Source organism: Macaca thibetana, chromosome 20 (assembly GCF_024542745.1).
Source record: "Macaca thibetana thibetana isolate TM-01 chromosome 20, ASM2454274v1, whole genome shotgun sequence".
Lineage (NCBI taxonomy): Eukaryota > Metazoa > Chordata > Mammalia > Primates > Cercopithecidae > Macaca > Macaca thibetana.
This window is the reverse complement of record NC_065597.1, coordinates 74,408,694-74,424,953: the sequence shown is the minus strand read 5'-3', so window position 1 is coordinate 74,424,953 and position 16,260 is coordinate 74,408,694. Positions and strand designations below refer to the sequence as shown.

General features: G+C 60.2%; 2 protein-coding genes across 2 annotated transcripts in view; both read left to right on the top strand.

The window, feature by feature from the left end:
• Nucleotides 1–16,260, top strand: part of GNPTG (N-acetylglucosamine-1-phosphate transferase subunit gamma) — a 105,384-nt gene that overhangs the window by 43,741 nt on the left and 45,383 nt on the right. The window lies entirely within an intron of this gene.
• The window catches only part of UBE2I (ubiquitin conjugating enzyme E2 I), a 395,011-nt gene that overhangs the window by 369,969 nt on the left and 8,782 nt on the right, over nt 1–16,260 (top strand). The window contains exons 2-5 of the mRNA XM_050774772.1: nt 9,159–9,301; nt 13,465–13,541; nt 13,734–13,817; nt 15,054–15,126. Coding sequence (XP_050630729.1) covers nt 13,476–13,541; nt 13,734–13,817; nt 15,054–15,126 — 223 coding nt within the window. The 5' untranslated portion in view covers nt 9,159–9,301; nt 13,465–13,475. The remainder of the gene's footprint in view (nt 1–9,158; nt 9,302–13,464; nt 13,542–13,733; nt 13,818–15,053; nt 15,127–16,260) is intronic.

The following is a 16,260-nucleotide window of genomic DNA, read 5'->3' as shown; positions in this document are numbered from 1 at the left end:
CATCCCCCAGCCACCCAAACACTAAGCCAGGAGGTCACCCTGGACTCCCCCTGCCCTCCCGCTCCCCGCAAGTCTGAGTCCCAGATACCCCTCCGTCCACCTCTCTGCGCGGCCCTGTCCACACCACCGAGCCCCCACACCCCACATTTCTGCAGGAGTGCGGCTGACAGGCTCCCCCAGGGGTCCCGCCCCTCCCAGCTGCTCCACAGCTCTGACCCAAGCAGAACGCGAATCACTCGTGTTATGAAGACCCTACTCTGGTGCCCCTCTGCCCGCAGGCGAGAGTCTGAATTCCTTGCTGGGCTCGATTCAGGCAGCTCCACCCCCTGAGCCCTCAGCCTGGCCATTCCGAAGCATCTCCTGGCCCACTCTCTTCTGACCGCACCCTTCACCGCTGCGTCCCGGAAACTTCATGCCCACCTCAACGCCACCTCCTCCGGGAAGCCTGCCCGGACCTGTGAGTGTGCCGGGGCCTTTTCCACCGTCCTCACAATAGTGTAGCTCTGGCTCTGCAGCAACCCCCACCTTGCTGACCATCTCCCCAGCGGCCTGTCAGCTCGGAACGGAGGTGGTGGCAGGAACAGATCCTCCTTTACCCCAGCACCGTGCTGGCCCAGCATAAACACATTCGGGGAGCCTCTGTTGTCTTGAAAAGAACAGAGAGTAAACATGAAGTTGGGCCTGGTGTGGTGGCTCATGTCTGTAATCCCAGCACTTTGGGAGGCCGAGGCAGGTGGATCACCTGAGGTTAGGAGTTCGAGACCAGCCTTGCCAACATGGTGAAACCCCGTCTTTACAAAAATACAAAAATTAGGCTGGGCACGGTGGCTCACACCTATAATCCCAGCACTTTGGGAGGCTGAGGACGGTGGATCAAGAGGTCAGGAGATCAAGACCATCCTGGCTAACACGGTGAAACCCCGTCTCTACTAAAAATACAAACAATTAGCCGGGCGTAGTGGCGGGCACCTGTAGTCCCAGCTACTCGGGAGGCTGAGGCAGGAGAATGGCAGGAACCCGGGAGGCAGAGCTTGCAGTGAGCGGAGATCGCGCCACTGCACTCCAGCCTGGGAGACAGAACAAGACTCTGTCTCAAAAAAAAAAAAACTAAAACAATAATAAAAATGTTGAATTATAGAGTGGGCCAGGCACAGTGGCTCATGCTGCAATCCCGGCACTTTGGGAAGCCAAAGTGGGACGATTGCTTGAGCCCAGGAGTTTGAGACCAGCCTGGGCAAAGTGGTAAAATCCAGTCTCTACAAAAGGTACAAAAATTAGTGGGGTGTAGATTAGTGGGGTGTGATGGTTCACGCCTGTAGTCCCAGCTACTCAGGAGGCTGAGTGGGAGGATCGCTCGAGACTGGGGAGGTCAAGGCTCCAGTGAGCCAGGATTGCACCACTGCACTCTAGCCTGGGAGGCAGAGTGAGACTCTCTTAAAATTAAATCAAATTCTATTAAATTAGCCATGCATAGTGGCTCACACCTCTAATCCCAGCACTTTGGGAGGCTGAGGCAGGAGGGTCCCTTGGGCCCAGGAATTTGAGACCAGCCGGGGCAACACAGGGAGACCCTGTCTCTAAATCTATTACTTATTTATTTTTGAGACGGAATCTCTCTATGTCTCGCGGGCTGGAGTGCAGTGGTGTGATCTCAGCTCACTGCAACCTCCACCCAGCGGGTTCAAGTGATTCTCCTGCCTCAGCCTCCTGAGTAGCTGGGATTACAGATGCCCACCACCACACCCCGCTAAGTTTTGTATTTTTAGTAGGGATGGGTTTTCATCATGTTGGTCAGGCTGGTCTCGAACTCCTGACCTCGAGTGATCCACCCACCTTGGCTTCCCAAAGTGCTGGGATTACAGGCGTGAGCCACTGTGTCCAGCCAAGGGCTGCGATTTAGAGGATGCTGGAAAGAGCCACCGGGGCGGCTGGGGTGGGAGGGCGGGGCATGCGGGTGGGGCACTGCTCGGGGAAAGGCATGGAGGCAGGAAGCAGCACAGGTGTGCAGGAGTGAGGCTGGGGCAGAGGGATGACGTGGAGGGAACACAGCACGGGCAGGCCACTCCTGCCCCGTCCAAGGGCTCCTGATCTCAGCAGCATCTATCAGAGGCAGAACAGGCTGCAGTCTGGGAGAGAGAGGAGGGTACCTGACCCGCCCACATGCACCAGGACAAGAATGCTGCAGGCAGGGCCAGGTGGGAGGGAAGGTCACGCCCCAGGCACCCCAGTCTGTGGGCTTTTCCGTCTGTTTCAGAGGGTTGGGGGCCAAAAAGCCCTTGGCTCCTGGCTGGACTCTCCCTGCCCGGGTTTCCCGGGGCTGCCGCCACTGCACTGGGCGCGCTCTTTATTCTCTGCAGCGCTCACTCCAGTCATTCCAACTGTGCCGGCCAGGAGCAGGACTGCAGACCCATCTCTCACCCCAATCTGGTCCCGGTTTCTCTCTTCGCTGACAGAGGTGATCAATTTGGGGATTAGCAGTGACAGGCATTCAGTGAGGCCCACCTCTTTGGGAGCGCAGAAAATCAAAGCTGTAGGTCGCGGCACAGGGAAACGGAAACGGCCCAGACTTTGCTCCCCCCGCACCACTCTTCTGGCGGATGAGGCCCTGTGAGCCTGGTGACCACCACCCAGCAAGCAGCACAGTCAGGAGGGAGGGAGCGGGCTTTGCGCCTTCTCCCCACCCAGCCTCCCAGCCTGGGGAATTTGAGACGAGAAGACACCAAGACACCCCTAGATTCTCTGGGGCCAGTCAGAGGCTGAGGGCCCAGGCCTCTGTGGTTAGGGGGTTCCCTCAGGGAGCTCGGGAGGAGCCCTGCAGAACACGGTAGGATCGGGTCACAGCCTCTGAGCAGTATCTTCTGAAACCCTCATCCTGGCTGGTTGAGCTGCAGGGGAGACCCCCAGAGAGTCAAGGACATGTCCTCAATTGGAGGAGGAAGTGGGGTACATCCGGGCTGGCTGGAGGTGCAGGAACCAGAGTGATTTTTTTCCTTTGTCTTTTTTTTTTTTTCTTGAGACGAGTCTCGCTCTGTCTCCCAGGCTGGAGTGCAGTGGTGCAATCTCAGCTCACTGCACGCTCCAACTCCCAGGTTCACACCGTTCTGCCTCAGCCTCCTGAGTAGCTGGGACCACAGACGCCCGCCACCACGCCTGGCTAATTTTTTGTATTTCTAGTTTCACCGTGTTAGCCAGGATGATCTCGATCTCCTGACCTCGTGATCCGCCTGCCTCGGCCTCCCGAAGTGCTGGGATTACAAGTGTGAGCCACTGCAGTTTTGTTTTTTTCGAGACGCTGTTTCGCTCTGTCGCTCAGGCTGGAGTGCAATGGCATGATCTCAGCTCACCGCAACCTCCACCTCCCGGATTCAAGTGATTCTCCTGCCTCAGCCTCCTGAGTAGCTGGGATTACAGATGCCCGCCACCATGCTCGGCTAACTTTTGTATTTTTAATAGAGACGGGTTTCTACCATGTTGGCCAGGCTAGTCTTGAACTCCTGACCTCAGGTGATCCGCCCACCTTGGCCTCCCAAAGTGCTGGGATTGTAGGCGTGAGCCTCCACACGCAGCCCTCCAGAGCCATTTTCTTATTGATGTAGGGGTTTTCTATATCCCAGATTTTTATTTTTTTATTTTTTTATTTTTTGAGACGGAGCTCATTCTGCCGCCCAGGTTGGAGTGCAGTGGCACGATCTCAGCTCACTGCAACCTCCGCCTCCCGGGTTCAAGCGATTCTCGTGCCTCGGCCTCCCCAGGAGCTGGGGTGGTGTACACCACCATACCCAGCTAACTTTTGTATTTTTTAGTAAAGACAGGGTTTCACCATGTTGTCCAGGCTGGTCTGGAACTCCTGACCTCAAGTGATCCGCCCGCCTCAGCCTCCCAAAGTGCTGGCATTACAGGCGTAAGCCACCCCACCTAGCCTATTATCCTGGATATTAACTCCTTTTCAGATGTGTGATTTTTTTTTTTAATTTTTTTATTTTTTAAAGGGAGTCTCGCTCTGTCGCCCAGGCTGGAGTGCCGTGGCGCCATCTCGGCTCATTGCAACCTCTGCCTCCCGTGTTCAGGAGATTCTCCTCCTTCAGCCTCCCAAGTAGCTGGAATTACAGGTGTGCACCACCACACCCGGCTAATTTTTGTATTTTTAGTAGAGATGGGGTTTCCCCATGTTGGCCAGGCTTGTCTCAAACTCCTGAGCTCAAGCGATCCGCCCGCCTTAGCCTCCCAAAGACCTGAGATTACAGGCGTGAGCCACCGCGCCTGGTCCGAGGCTGACTTCTGAGCTGGTTTTTGTGCTTGCTCCGGGGTAAGGGTCCACCTTCACTCTACTGCAGAGGCCCCTCTTCCTCTGGGGGAGTGGCCTCTGCTCTCAAACCCCTGCGTGCAGAGCCTGGCCCCAGCAGGCCCCAGAGGGGGCACCCAGGACACTGGGGGTCCTCATCACACTTCCTGCTCCCCTCCCAAGGGGACCGCGGCAAAGGTGGGCGCGTGCCTGGCACAGTCAGCCACAAGCTTTGCCCAGGATCGTATAGTTACTGATTCAAACCCCCCACGCTCTCCAAGCCTTGGTTTCTCTTTTGTACCCAGGAAGCTGGACCCAACAGGTCCCCTCTCTTTGAAAACACGTGTGCCAAGTGCAGGCTGCTCAAAGAACACTTCTGGGCTGAGGATGCACAACTGAGGGAGCCTCTTCCCTCCCCTCCTGCTCCATGCCCCTCACCCCCCCCATGCCCCCCGCCCCCGCCTGCTCCATGCCCCCAGCCCCCGCCTGCTCCATGCCCCCAGCCCCCGCCTGCTCCATGCCCCCCGCCCCCGCCTGCTCCATGCCCCCCGCCCCCCGCTCCATGCCCCCCGCCCCCGCCTGCTCCATGCCCCCCGCCCCCCGCCTGCTCCATGCCCCCCGCCCCCCCGCCTGCTCCATGCCCCCCGCTCCCCCGCTCCATGCCCCCCGCCCCCGCCTGCTCCATGCCCCCCGCCCCCGCCTGCTCCATGTCCCCCGCCCCCGCCTGCTCCATGCCCCCGCCCCCGCCTGCTCCATGCCCCCCGCCCCCGCCTGCTCCATGCCCCTCGCCCCCGCCTGCTCCATGTCCCCCTCCCCCGCCTGCTCCATGCCCCTCGCCCCCGCCTGCTCCATGCCCCCGCCCCCGCCTGCTCCATGCCCCTCACCCCCGCCTGCTTCATGCCCCCGCCCCCGCCTGCTCCATGCCCCTCCCCCCGCCTGCTTCATGCCCCCGCCCCCGCCTGCTCCATGTCCCTCTCCCCCGCCTGCTCCATGCCCCTCACCCCCGCCTGCTTCATGCCCCTCGCCCCCACCTGCCACAGCCTCCCCAAACCCCAGCCCCTCCCGGCACTACTTCCCACCAGGACGAGAATTCTCTGAGCACCTGAGCCATGTCTCCTCAATCCCTCACCACCACACACAGGGAACCAGGGCCTTATCTTGCTTCTCCTGTTCCATAACCTTCTATGGCTCCCATGGCCCACAGGTTCAGGCCCAGGCCCTCCCCAGCCACACACCACATCCAGTCAGTCTCCTCAAGCCCCACTCATGACAAACCCCCCACCTCGCCAGCCCTGCCTTCTCTGTGCCTGAGGCTGGAGCGGGATCCGCCCAGGCCCATGGCTCTCCTTGCTTTCCTTCGACCATGGTCTTTACTGGCTGACAGCTCCCCACACAGCCCTGTGCCGGCATCTTCGCCAGAAAGATGGCGTTGGAAACTTAGCCCATGCCAGGAAGCCAAAGGGCCATATCCCTCCGCCAGGCTTGCCCAGGGTGCTGGTTAAGAATGCAGATTTCGGCCGGGCGCCGTGGCTCAAGCCTGTAATCCCAGCACTTTGGGAGGCCGAGGCGGGCGGATCAGGAGGTCAGGAGATCGAGACCATCCTGGCTAACACAGTGAAACCCCGTCTCTACTAAAAATACAAAAAAATAGAAAAAAACTAGCCGGGCGAGGTGGCAGGTACCTGTAGTCCCAGCTACTCAGGAGGCTGAGGCAGGAGAATGGCGTGAGCCCGGGAGGCGGAGCTTGCAGTGAGCCGAGATCTGGCCACTGCACTCCAGCCTGGGCGACAGAGCAAGACTCCGTCTCAAAAAAAAAAAAAAAAAAAAAAAAAAAAAAGAATGCAGATTTCAACCAGGCGCGGTGGTTCATGCCTATGATCCCAGCACTTTGGGAGGCTGAGGCGGGAGGATCACTTCTTCAGGTCAGGAGTTTTGAGACCAACCTGGCCAACATGGTGAAACCCCATCTCTAATAATAATACAAAAATGAGCCAGGTGTGCTGCTGCACGCCTGTAATCCCATCTACTCGGGAGGCTGAGGAAGGAGGATCGCTTGAACCCGGGAGGTGGAGGTTGCAGTGAGCCAAGATGGTGCCACTGCACTCCAGCCTGGGCGACACAGTGAGACTCCATCTCACAAAAAAAAAAAAAAAAAAAAAAAAGCAGATTCCCAGGACCTCAAGGCTGGGGGCCGGGAGAACAGGTGTCCAGACAGGCCACGGTGGCTCTGAGCCTGGGATAGGCAGCCAGGCCAGGCCCGTGCTGGTCTTGGTGGGACAGGGCTGTGTGCAGGTCCCAGGGCCTGGAGTCTGGGGGAGGCCGGCCCTGCTGCCCTGGACCCCCACCCCTGCGGCTACGCCTCCTGGGCAGGCGGACCCAGGGTGCGTGGCCGCCCCTCCTGCTGCGGGTCCCTGCCGGGGGAGTGCCTGCTGGGGACCCTGTGGGAGGCGGTGGGGGGAGTAAGTGAGGGAGGGAGGGAGTGAATGAGTGAGGGAGGGAATGAGGGAGGGAATTAATGAATGAGTGAGAGACGGAATGAATAAGTGAGGGAGGAAATGAATGAGGGAGGGAGGGAATGAGTGAGGGAGGGAATGAATGAGTGCGGGAGGGAATGACTGAGGGAGGGTGGAAATGAGGGAGGGAGGGAATGAGTGAGAGAAGGAAAGAATGAATGAATGAGGGAGGAAATGAGTGACGGAAGGAAGGAATGAATGAGTGAGGGAAAGAATGAGTGAGTGAGGGAAGGAATGAGTGAGGGTGGGAATGAGTGAGGGAGGGAAGGAATGAATAAATGAGTGAGCGAGGGAATGAATAAATGAGTGAGCGAGGGAATGAATGAGGGAGGGAGGGAATGAGGGAGGGAGGGAATGAATGAGCGAGGGAAGGAATGAATAAGTGATGGAGGGAATGAGTGAGTGAGGGAGGGAATGAATGAGGGAGGGAATGAGTGAGGGAGGGAAGGAATGAATGAATGAGGGAAGGAACGAGTGAGGGAGGGAATGAGTGATGGAATGAGTGAGGGAGGGAGGAATGAGGGAGGGAGGGAATGAGTGAGGGAGAGAGTGAATGAGTGAAGGAGGGAGGAAATGAGTGAGGGAGGGAATGAGTGAGGGAGGGAATGAATGAGGGAGGGAGGTAATGAGTGAGGGAGGGAAGGAATGAATGAATGAGGGAAGGAATGAGTGAGGGAGGAAATGAGTGAGGGAGGGAATGAGTGAAGGAGGAAGGGAATGAGTGAGTGAAGGAGGGAATGAGTGAAGGAGGGAGGAAATGAGTGAGGGAGGGAATGAGTGAGGAAGGGTATGAATAAGTGAGGGAGGGAATGAGGGAGGGAGGGAGTGAGGGAGGGAGGGAGGGAATGAGGGAGGGAGGGAAAGAGTGAAGGAGGGAGGGAATGAGTGAGGGAGGGAGGGAATGAGTGAGGGAGGGAATGAATGAGTGAGGGACGGAATGAGGGAGGGAGGGAATGAATGAGTGAGGGAGGGAATGAGTAAGGGAGAGAAGGAACGAATGAACGAGGGAGGAAATGAGTGAGGGAGGGAATGAGTGAGGGAGGGAATGAGGGAGGGAGGGAATGAATGAGTGAGGGAAGGAATGAGGGAGGGAGGAATGAATGAGTGAGGGAGGGAATGAGTAAGGGAGAGAAGGAACAAATGAATGAGGGAGGAAATGAGTGAGGGAGGGAAGGAATGAATGAGTGATGGAGGGAATGAGGGAGGGTGGGAATTAATGAAGGAGGGAATGAGTGAGGGAGAGAAGGAATGAATGAAGCAATAAGGGAGGGAATGAGTGCGAAAGGGAATGAGGGCGGGAATGAATGAGGGCGGGAATGAGTGAGGGAGGGAAGGAATGATTGAGTGATGGAGGGATTGAATGAATGAGTTAGGCAGGGAATGAGGGAGAGAGGGAATGAGTGAGTGGGGGAGGGAATGAATGAATGAGGGAGGGAATGAATGAATGTGGTCAGTCCCCGCGGTCCCGAAGCACCCGGACACCGTGACCTTGGCGGCGGCCCCGCCGTCGGCGAAATGGGGGGCGGGGGGACCGGGAGAGCCCCGGGGCCAGCACGACCGCGCGTTGGCGAACGGAGTATCCCGCGCGCTCGCGGGGCTGGGGGCCTCTCGACCCGTCTCGGGAGTTGCGTGGGCGGGGGGTGGGGGGCTGTTGCCCGGAAGCGCCCCTCCCCCAAGGGCTCGCCCCGCCCCCGCCGCTCATAGTCTCCCCACGCCCCGCCCCCGCCCAGGGCCCGCCCCCGGATTAGGGAGCATCCACACTTCTCCTCCCGTCGGTCATGCTCGCATTCGGCCTTTTGTACGGGGTCGGCTCATTGGGCAGATGAGAAGGTCTCTCCGCCCACCGCCCAGAAATGGCCAATTGCAAGAGGTTTCACAGGGCGCTGAACTCGCGGAGCGTCACCGTCCTGCGACGCTTCTGGGGATCCTTAGGCCTCAGTGGTCTTTGCCCCCCGGCCCCAGGCTCTGACCCCAAGGAAACCTCGGAGACCTGTGCCTGGAGAGGTGACCGCCGGGCATCCGGGGAGCTTTTGGAGATCTCGGCCTCCTTTATCCCCCGCTGCTCGCCGGCGTGTCCTCGGGTGGACGCGGGCACCCCGAAGGGGAGTTTACAGACGCTCCCTCACATCGGGGACGCGGCTCCTTTAAGGGCGTAGGTGTCCAGGGCGCCGCCTGACTGAAAAGTCACCCCCCGGCCGGGCTCCTGGGGCGGACCCGGGGCGCGGGCGCGCGGCGGCGGGGCACGGGCAGCGGGGGGCGCGCGGCGGCGCGGGCGGTGCTCGGGGCCGGGCGGCGGTGGCAGCGCGCGAGGCAGGCGTGCAGAGGGCAGCCCTGCACCAGGCCCCGCCCCGCGCGCCCCGCCCGCGCCAGGGTCCTCGGAGCTGCTCGGGCTGCGCGCGGAGCGGGCTCCGGAGGGAAGTCCCGAGACAAAGGGAAGCGCCGCCGCCGCCGCCCCGCTCGGTCTTCCACCTGTCCGCGACGCTCGCCGGGGCCGCGGCCGCCCGAGGTGAGCGCGGGCGGGGGCCGGGCCGGGGCCGCGGGGCGGAGGTCGGGCCGAGGCCTCTACTCCTGTCGGGCCCGGGCCCCCGGCTGCCCCGCGCCCCGCCCCGCCGAGCCGGGCCCCGCGCCGCGGCCGAGCTTCCCGGGGAGCCCGAGAGGCCCCACGCTCGGCGCCGGTTCGGTCCGCGCTGCTGGCGCCGCGGGGCTGCGGCCCGAGCGCCCCGGCCGCCGCAGGCCTTGGGGGCCGGGGCTCCCCCACTTCGCCCCCGAGGTGCTCCTGGCGCGGGGCCGGGGCAGCCACCTGCAGCCGGGGCCCCGCGAGGCCGCGCCTTCCTCCTGCGCGGGGAGCGGCTTCCGGGGTCACTGTCGCCCCGCGGACGGAGGGGATGGGTCGCGGGGGAGACTCTTGGATTGCAACACCGCTGGCTCGCGGGGGTGGGGGCCGGCGAGCGGGCTTGTTTTCGGTGCCTTGAAACCAAAACAAGTCTAAGTTTTCCTGCGCCTCTGAAGATGCTGCCCTGGCGCTTGCTGGGGCCCTGAACGTGAGCGCCTCGCTGGAGGGAGTTTTATTGTTTTGGGGATGGGTTTTTACCGGTTGAATAGTGGTTGGCTCTGGTAGTTAACGTGCGTGGGAGGAAGGTAAGGGAGTGATTAGCTGGGCTTGTGATCGTGGCCTGTAGTCACGCTTGAATCGCAGAATGAAGTGGTTTCGTTTTTATAATTGGAAGTTACGCTTTGTTTCTCTGTTTGCAAAGTGCCTGTCTTTGGGGAGTTCGGTTTGTTTCCTTTTATAGGACCTACGCCGAATGTTTTTTGAAGAACAAGAAACATTGCGTTTGGGTAGAGAAGCTGTGCAGCTTCTCTGAGTTTGTCCTGATTGCTCCTTCAGAGGTCCCTTCCCTAGACCACTGGGTGGTTGAAGGTGTGCGCTTGTGTGATGTGTCAGGGTTTGGGATCTTGCTTCAGAAACATTCTGGGGGCCTGGGGCAGATCAGGTGCGGCCAGGTGAGCGTCTCCTGACTGCAGGTGCCTGGGTCTTGCAGAAGGGAATACCTCCCCAAGCCTGGGAGAGTTTGCGTTTGGGTGCAGGAGGACCTTTACAGGCTTCTTGTGCCAGCCGTCGTGGCGACCACCCGTTGTGGAGATGAGTGCGGTGGAGTTGTGAGAGGTGAGTGCTTTGCTCACCCTCAGCCAGGAAGTTGCTCGGAAGTCGGTGCTGTCAACCAGCAGAGCAAGGTGGTGATCCGAGAAGCTAAAGCTCAGCCGGTCGCGGGTGCCCAGCAGAACAGAAGGCAGACCTTCAGGCCACTCCTGGAGTGCTTGGCCCTGTCCTGGTTGCTGCAGTGTCTGGGCCTTGCTTGGCTCTGATAGATGAGGGTTGTTTTTGTCTTTGCCTCATATAAGTTCCCTGCTCTGAAGGGTCTAGTAACTGCTAGCCATTCACTTAGTGCTTATCTGTTAATTTGGAAGGGCAAATTCGATTTTCAGCGGGATTTTGAATGCTTCGTCTGTGTTGTGATTACATTGTAACACATTGGCCACTTTCTCCAGGAGGCCAGTAGGAGGGGGAGCAGGGGGAGGGGCCTGGCTTCTGCCTAGGACAGGGTGGGTGTGCACCTGTGGCTCCTTGCCCTGTGGTGCAGTTTCCTGTGAGACCACCCCGTGGTGCTGAGTGCTTTGGGGCAGGGGATACAGCAGCATCAGCCAGACCTTGGCGGGAGGTCTCACAGGAGCACCCTCACGACTTCTCACATCTGAGACAGCAATAGCTAGGTGCTGGGACGGGGGCCTCTAGGTGGCTCTGTCCGGTCTTCAGTAGGAGGGCTACCTGTGGCAGGGTCCCAGGCCTGGCTGGCCTCTCTGTGGCTGGCCTCTCTGGGGCCTGGCCTTGCCTGGCTGTGAGGATCGTGTTGGCCTTGGTCCTTCAGTGTCTGGAGCACTGGCCTGGGGCTTCAGAGACCTGCTTGATTCCTGGCCCCGCTCAGACCCCGGGCACCTGGGAGGTCGTGGCTCCTCAAAACGGCCGTTCACCAGGCTGCTTTGCACCGCACCAGGCACAGGCTGTGGCTACTCATGAAGCCCACCCTGGGGCTGGGGAAGCGAGAGCTGTGAGTCCTCAAGCCACAACTGAGCTGCTCCATGTGGAAGTGGAGGGTGGAGACACGTGCAGAGAGAGCCTTGAAACCGTGGTTGGCGGGAGCTCCACTCCACTCTGGGCTCGAACCCTGCCTGCCCACAGCTGAGCCCAGCTGTGTCCCCCACTTTCTCCCTTTCTGGCCCCTGGCTTCCCCCCACCCCCATTTAGAGAAGGGCATGGGGATGGGCAAGTGGTCCAGAGGGCAGGCGGCCTGCAGGCTCCTCTGCATCCCTGTGAGGAGGGCATGGGGAGGGACATCCCGGTGGGGCCCAGTCTGGGGCTACCTGTCTTGGACTTAATCGTGTAGCTGGAGGCCAGTGCCCGGATGGCCCCTGTCACCCTCTCGCTGTGATGCTAGCACCTACTGACTGGAGGACCCGGGTTCCTTTGCCTGATTTTTCTCAGGCTGCCCTGAGGATCCGTGTTTGGTTAAAAAGGAGCCAAATCCACCTGCAGGGCAGGCGGCTCTAGCAGCCCCGCCTGGCTTCCAGCACCCTGGTTCCCTGGCGACACTGGACCCGCCTGGGCTTCCTTGATCCCAGCCCCACCCCTGATTTCTGCTTTGCTGCCTCGGGAAGCCATTGTGCCGCCCAAAACCCGAATGTGGGCCTCTCGGAGCTCCTTCCTCAATGAGTCTGCTGGGGACTGGGCCTTGCCTGCCTAACAAGTGCCAGGTGAGGCTGCGGCGGCTCTGGCCCAGGTGGAGCTGCTGACCTGGCCCCTTCCTGCAGCTGTGAGGTGTGTGAGGTTCGTGGGCCTGCACAGGTGCGGGCGCCATCCAGGTCACCAGGGCCCTTGTAGGGACGGCCCCCCCACGGTTTGGAAGGCCTGGCGCAGCCCCCAGTTTGTCGAGGTGGCCCTTGCTTGGCGCTGAGATGCCAGACTTGGAGGCAGCTTCAGTGTTCCCGTGGACTTTGAAAACCAGCACACACTTGGGTTTGAATTCTCTGGCAGGTTTTGTGCCCTGAGTGCTGTTTTTCATGGTAAAGGTGACCACCAGTAGGGTGTCGAGGCTGGTGTCGAGGCTGCTGGCCCTGTTTGCCTGGTGTCCCCGGGGACAGTGCAGGCCGACAGGCTCCCGCTGGGAACCAGAAGGCAAAGGTGCCAAGCCCCTGAGGTCCCGTGCAGAAGTGTGGAGCTGGAATCTGGAGTGTGTGCCGCTGCCTCTGACCAGGGACCTGGTCCCGTACCCCATGCTCCTGCCCTGCCCCACAGGACCCGTCTGTCCCCTGAAGCCACAGGGACATGCTAGCGGCTGCAGGGTCCGGGAACGGTGGCCCTGTGGGGGGCTCCTCTTTCAGCGAGGCTGAGCCTCTGCCCTGTGGTACTTGTTCCACTCTGTCTTCAACACGGTGAAACCCCATCTCTATTAAAAATACAAAAATTAGCCGGGCATGGTGGCGGGGGCCTGTAGTCCCAGCTACCCGGGAGGCTGAGGCAGGAGAATTGCTTGAACTCAAGAAACGGAGGTTGCAATGAGCCGAGATAGTGCCACTGCACTCCAGCCTGAGGGACAGAGTGAGACTCCATCTCAAAAAAAAAAAACAACAATATTAGGTGTCCCCCTGGCCCGGCTTGAGTCTCAGTTCTGAGCGCCTGATAGTAAGGCGGGGACCCAGATAGTAAGGCGGGGACCCAGCCCTGCCTAGTCCCCACCTGACGGTTCAGTGAGGACCCTGCCACGCCAGCCACCACAGGGTGGCAGCTACCGCCCAGCCACAGCGGCCCAGACTCTGAACATCCGTCTCCACCGTGGAGCAGAGGCCGCGGCACATGTCGCAGACCAGGGCTCGGGGGGCCCATGGGGAAGGGGTCCTACCTGTCCCCCCACCCCCGGTGATCTGGGATCCACTCATGAGGCCTCCCCTGGTAGACCCCGGGGTCGGACGACGGCTTCCAGGAGGAGAGTCTCTGCTGGGCTGGGCTGGCGCCTGTTAGGAGCAAGACTGCCCACTGCGGGCCGTGTGCACGTGGCGGGGCAGCAGGAGCCCGCTAGCCTGTCCTGACCCCGTGCTCTGCCTCCTGTGTTCCAGGGACTCTGAACATGTCGGGGATCGCCCTCAGCAGACTCGCCCAGGAGAGGAAAGCATGGAGGAAAGACCACCCGTTTGTAAGGAGGGCTTCGTTTCCGTGTGCAGTGCCGCGGACGGCCCCCCTGGGCTGAAACCGTGCCCCCCACCACTGGGAGGGAGCTGGCCGCGTGCCTGGGTCGCGCTGGTGGGGCTCGCGGGCCGGTTCTTGGTGGTTTTGGTCAAACGAGATGCCACCGCACTGATGTGCTTTTGTGGTTGTTTTTTCTCAGGGTTTCGTGGCTGTCCCAACAAAAAATCCCGATGGCACGATGAACCTCATGAACTGGGAGTGCGCCATTCCAGGAAAGAAAGGGGTAAGAGGCGCGCGCTGCTAGCCTCCTGCCTGTCGGGGCTCAACAGATGCGTGTGGCAACGCCACGGGGAAACTGCTCAGCCCCTGCCGTCTGTGACGGCCGCCCTTGTCACGGGCTGCGGACAACAGGTCAGATCCCCAGCTGTGGCCTGGCCCCCGCCCCGTGCGGACTTGAGCTCAGAAGGTGGTGCTGGCAAGGTTGGGGTGACAGCTGTGTCCCCACCGAGGGCATTTCTGGTTGAGAAGGAAGCAGGCTGGGCACAGGGCTGAGCTGTGGCAGAGGGGAGGGGCTCTGGTGTGTGTTGGGAGCAGGCCTGAGGGCGGGCAGCCTTTGCAGGCTGGAACCCGGGATTCTGCTGTGTCCTTCCAGGTGTGGCTCAGGTCACGGTAGCTGGGTTTGCTGGAGAGCCACCCTCCTGGAGAACCTCCTGGGGCACAGGGACTGGCGACAGCAGCCTAGGATGCCTGCTTGGGGCCCCCTGTGTGTCTGTGGGGAGCAGGGCGGCCTGTGTGCCTGTCGTCTTTGCCCGGCTCCCGTGAAGCACTTGGCCGGGGACTCCAGGCTGGTGTGCACATAAGGTTCATGCTGGTGAACCCTGAAGGAAGGAGAGAGCCCTGAGGTGCTGGTCCTGCCCGAGGCCTTGTTCCCTCCGGCCCATGCCACCCTCTGGGTTTCACTCTGAAACTCAAAGCAGCTTCGGTCCCCCTGAGCTGAGCAGTCCCAGCAGGTCTCAGCTTTGCCTGAGACATGGTGTCACTTGGGTTTGTCGCTTGTCTGAGGCTCTGCTGAGAACGTCCCTTGCTCTTCACGTCATGGCGACGCAGGTGTGCGGCCCCGAGGAAGACGGGAGTGGTGTCGGATTGTGGGGTGGCAAAGGCGCCTCATCCAGGCAGGATCTGGGGCGGGGCTTGCAGAACCCTTGGGGCGAAGGCTGTGCTTTTGGTGCTGCCGCCCCAGTGTGTGGCACCCGCCGCCCCGGCCCAGCCCCCGAACCCCGTCTCGTCTCCTTTCTAGGAGGACCTTTCCGACTTACTCTCTGGGCACAGCAGAGGTCCTGACAGTCCCCTTGGTGGGGCCAGTTCAGGCTTTAGGCTGGTTTGGGAGCCGCCACTGTCGGGCCTCTGGCCCCGGTGTCCTGGCAGTCGTGGGAGTTGTGTCCTAGAAGCGAGCCCCTTCCTCCTGGGCTGGCCTGAGGCGGGCAAGCCGCCCATCTCACCACAGTTTATTTCCCCACAGACTCCGTGGGAAGGAGGCTTGTTTAAACTACGGATGCTTTTCAAAGATGATTATCCGTCTTCACCACCAAAATGTAAGTAGCTCACTGTTGAGTGTCCTGGAAGTCAGCCTGTTCCTGTGGGGATTGGAGTCCTCTCCAAAGAGGCCCCAGGCTGTGGCCGTGGCGCCCGGGCCAGGCGATCCACGTGGAGCTGGGAGGAAGATCACAGACCTGGAGGTCGGCTTTGATCCCTGATCCCCGGCTCAGGCTGCAGATTCGAGTCTGTTTCCAGCTCCGGGGGTGGGCAGTGCACGTAATAGACTTAGTCTCTCGTCCCAGCTAATTGGCTGTGAAGCTCCAGAGTCCTGTGGAGGGAAGGGCTGTGAGATCCAGGCTGGAGCTCCTGGGCTAGGAGTGCCTGGACCCTCAGTGGTTGTTGGCGATGAAGACAGGATTTGGTGCCCACAAGACCCCGGCCCTGGCCGGGATGGATGTGCAGAAGGACCATCACTCAGAGTCTCACCCTCTGAGGATTTATCTTGCTCCACCTTCTTAGCTCTTCCTGTGGTCTCTCACGTTCTCTCCCAACCGTGGCTGTGTCTGCAGCCTGGGCAGGCCTCGAGCAGGTGAACAGCAGAGAAGGCGTGGGAAGAAAGGGCTGAGGCTGGGTTCAAAATCGAGCCTACAGCTAAGTTAATGATCTCAGTCAGTTCGGCAAAACTCAGGAGAGGAGGGAGAGGACCGCCGCGTCCCTGCCCTCCCGTAGCTGGAAATCGGCGGGCCCTGTCTGTGGCGAATTCCACGCGTTAACACGCACCCAGCATCTAGAGAGTGCCTGGCCACGGCGCGGCGAGAGCTGTGTGTAAAAGCTTCCCCTGCGACTCGCTCAAGACACACAAGTGTTTTCCACAGTGGCACCGACCGGAGGAGCTCGAGGGCTGCTGACAGCACCACCCGGCTGAGACTTGCTTCATTTTGGATTGTCTTTTGCTGTTTGATTTTTTTTTTTTTTTTAACCATGAGTGGATATTAAGATGATTTATTTTAATTAAGAAAAATAAAGAATGGGACAGAGTAGCTGCTTTCATTTATTCCGTTCAACCATTTATTGGAATTCCAAGCAAATGCAGCAAGATGAGAAAAAGAAGTCACAATGGAAGAGGTGGCGAGGAAGGCCAGGACAACAGCTCACTAAAGCTGAGGTGCAAGCAAGGCTGGGTGCGGTGG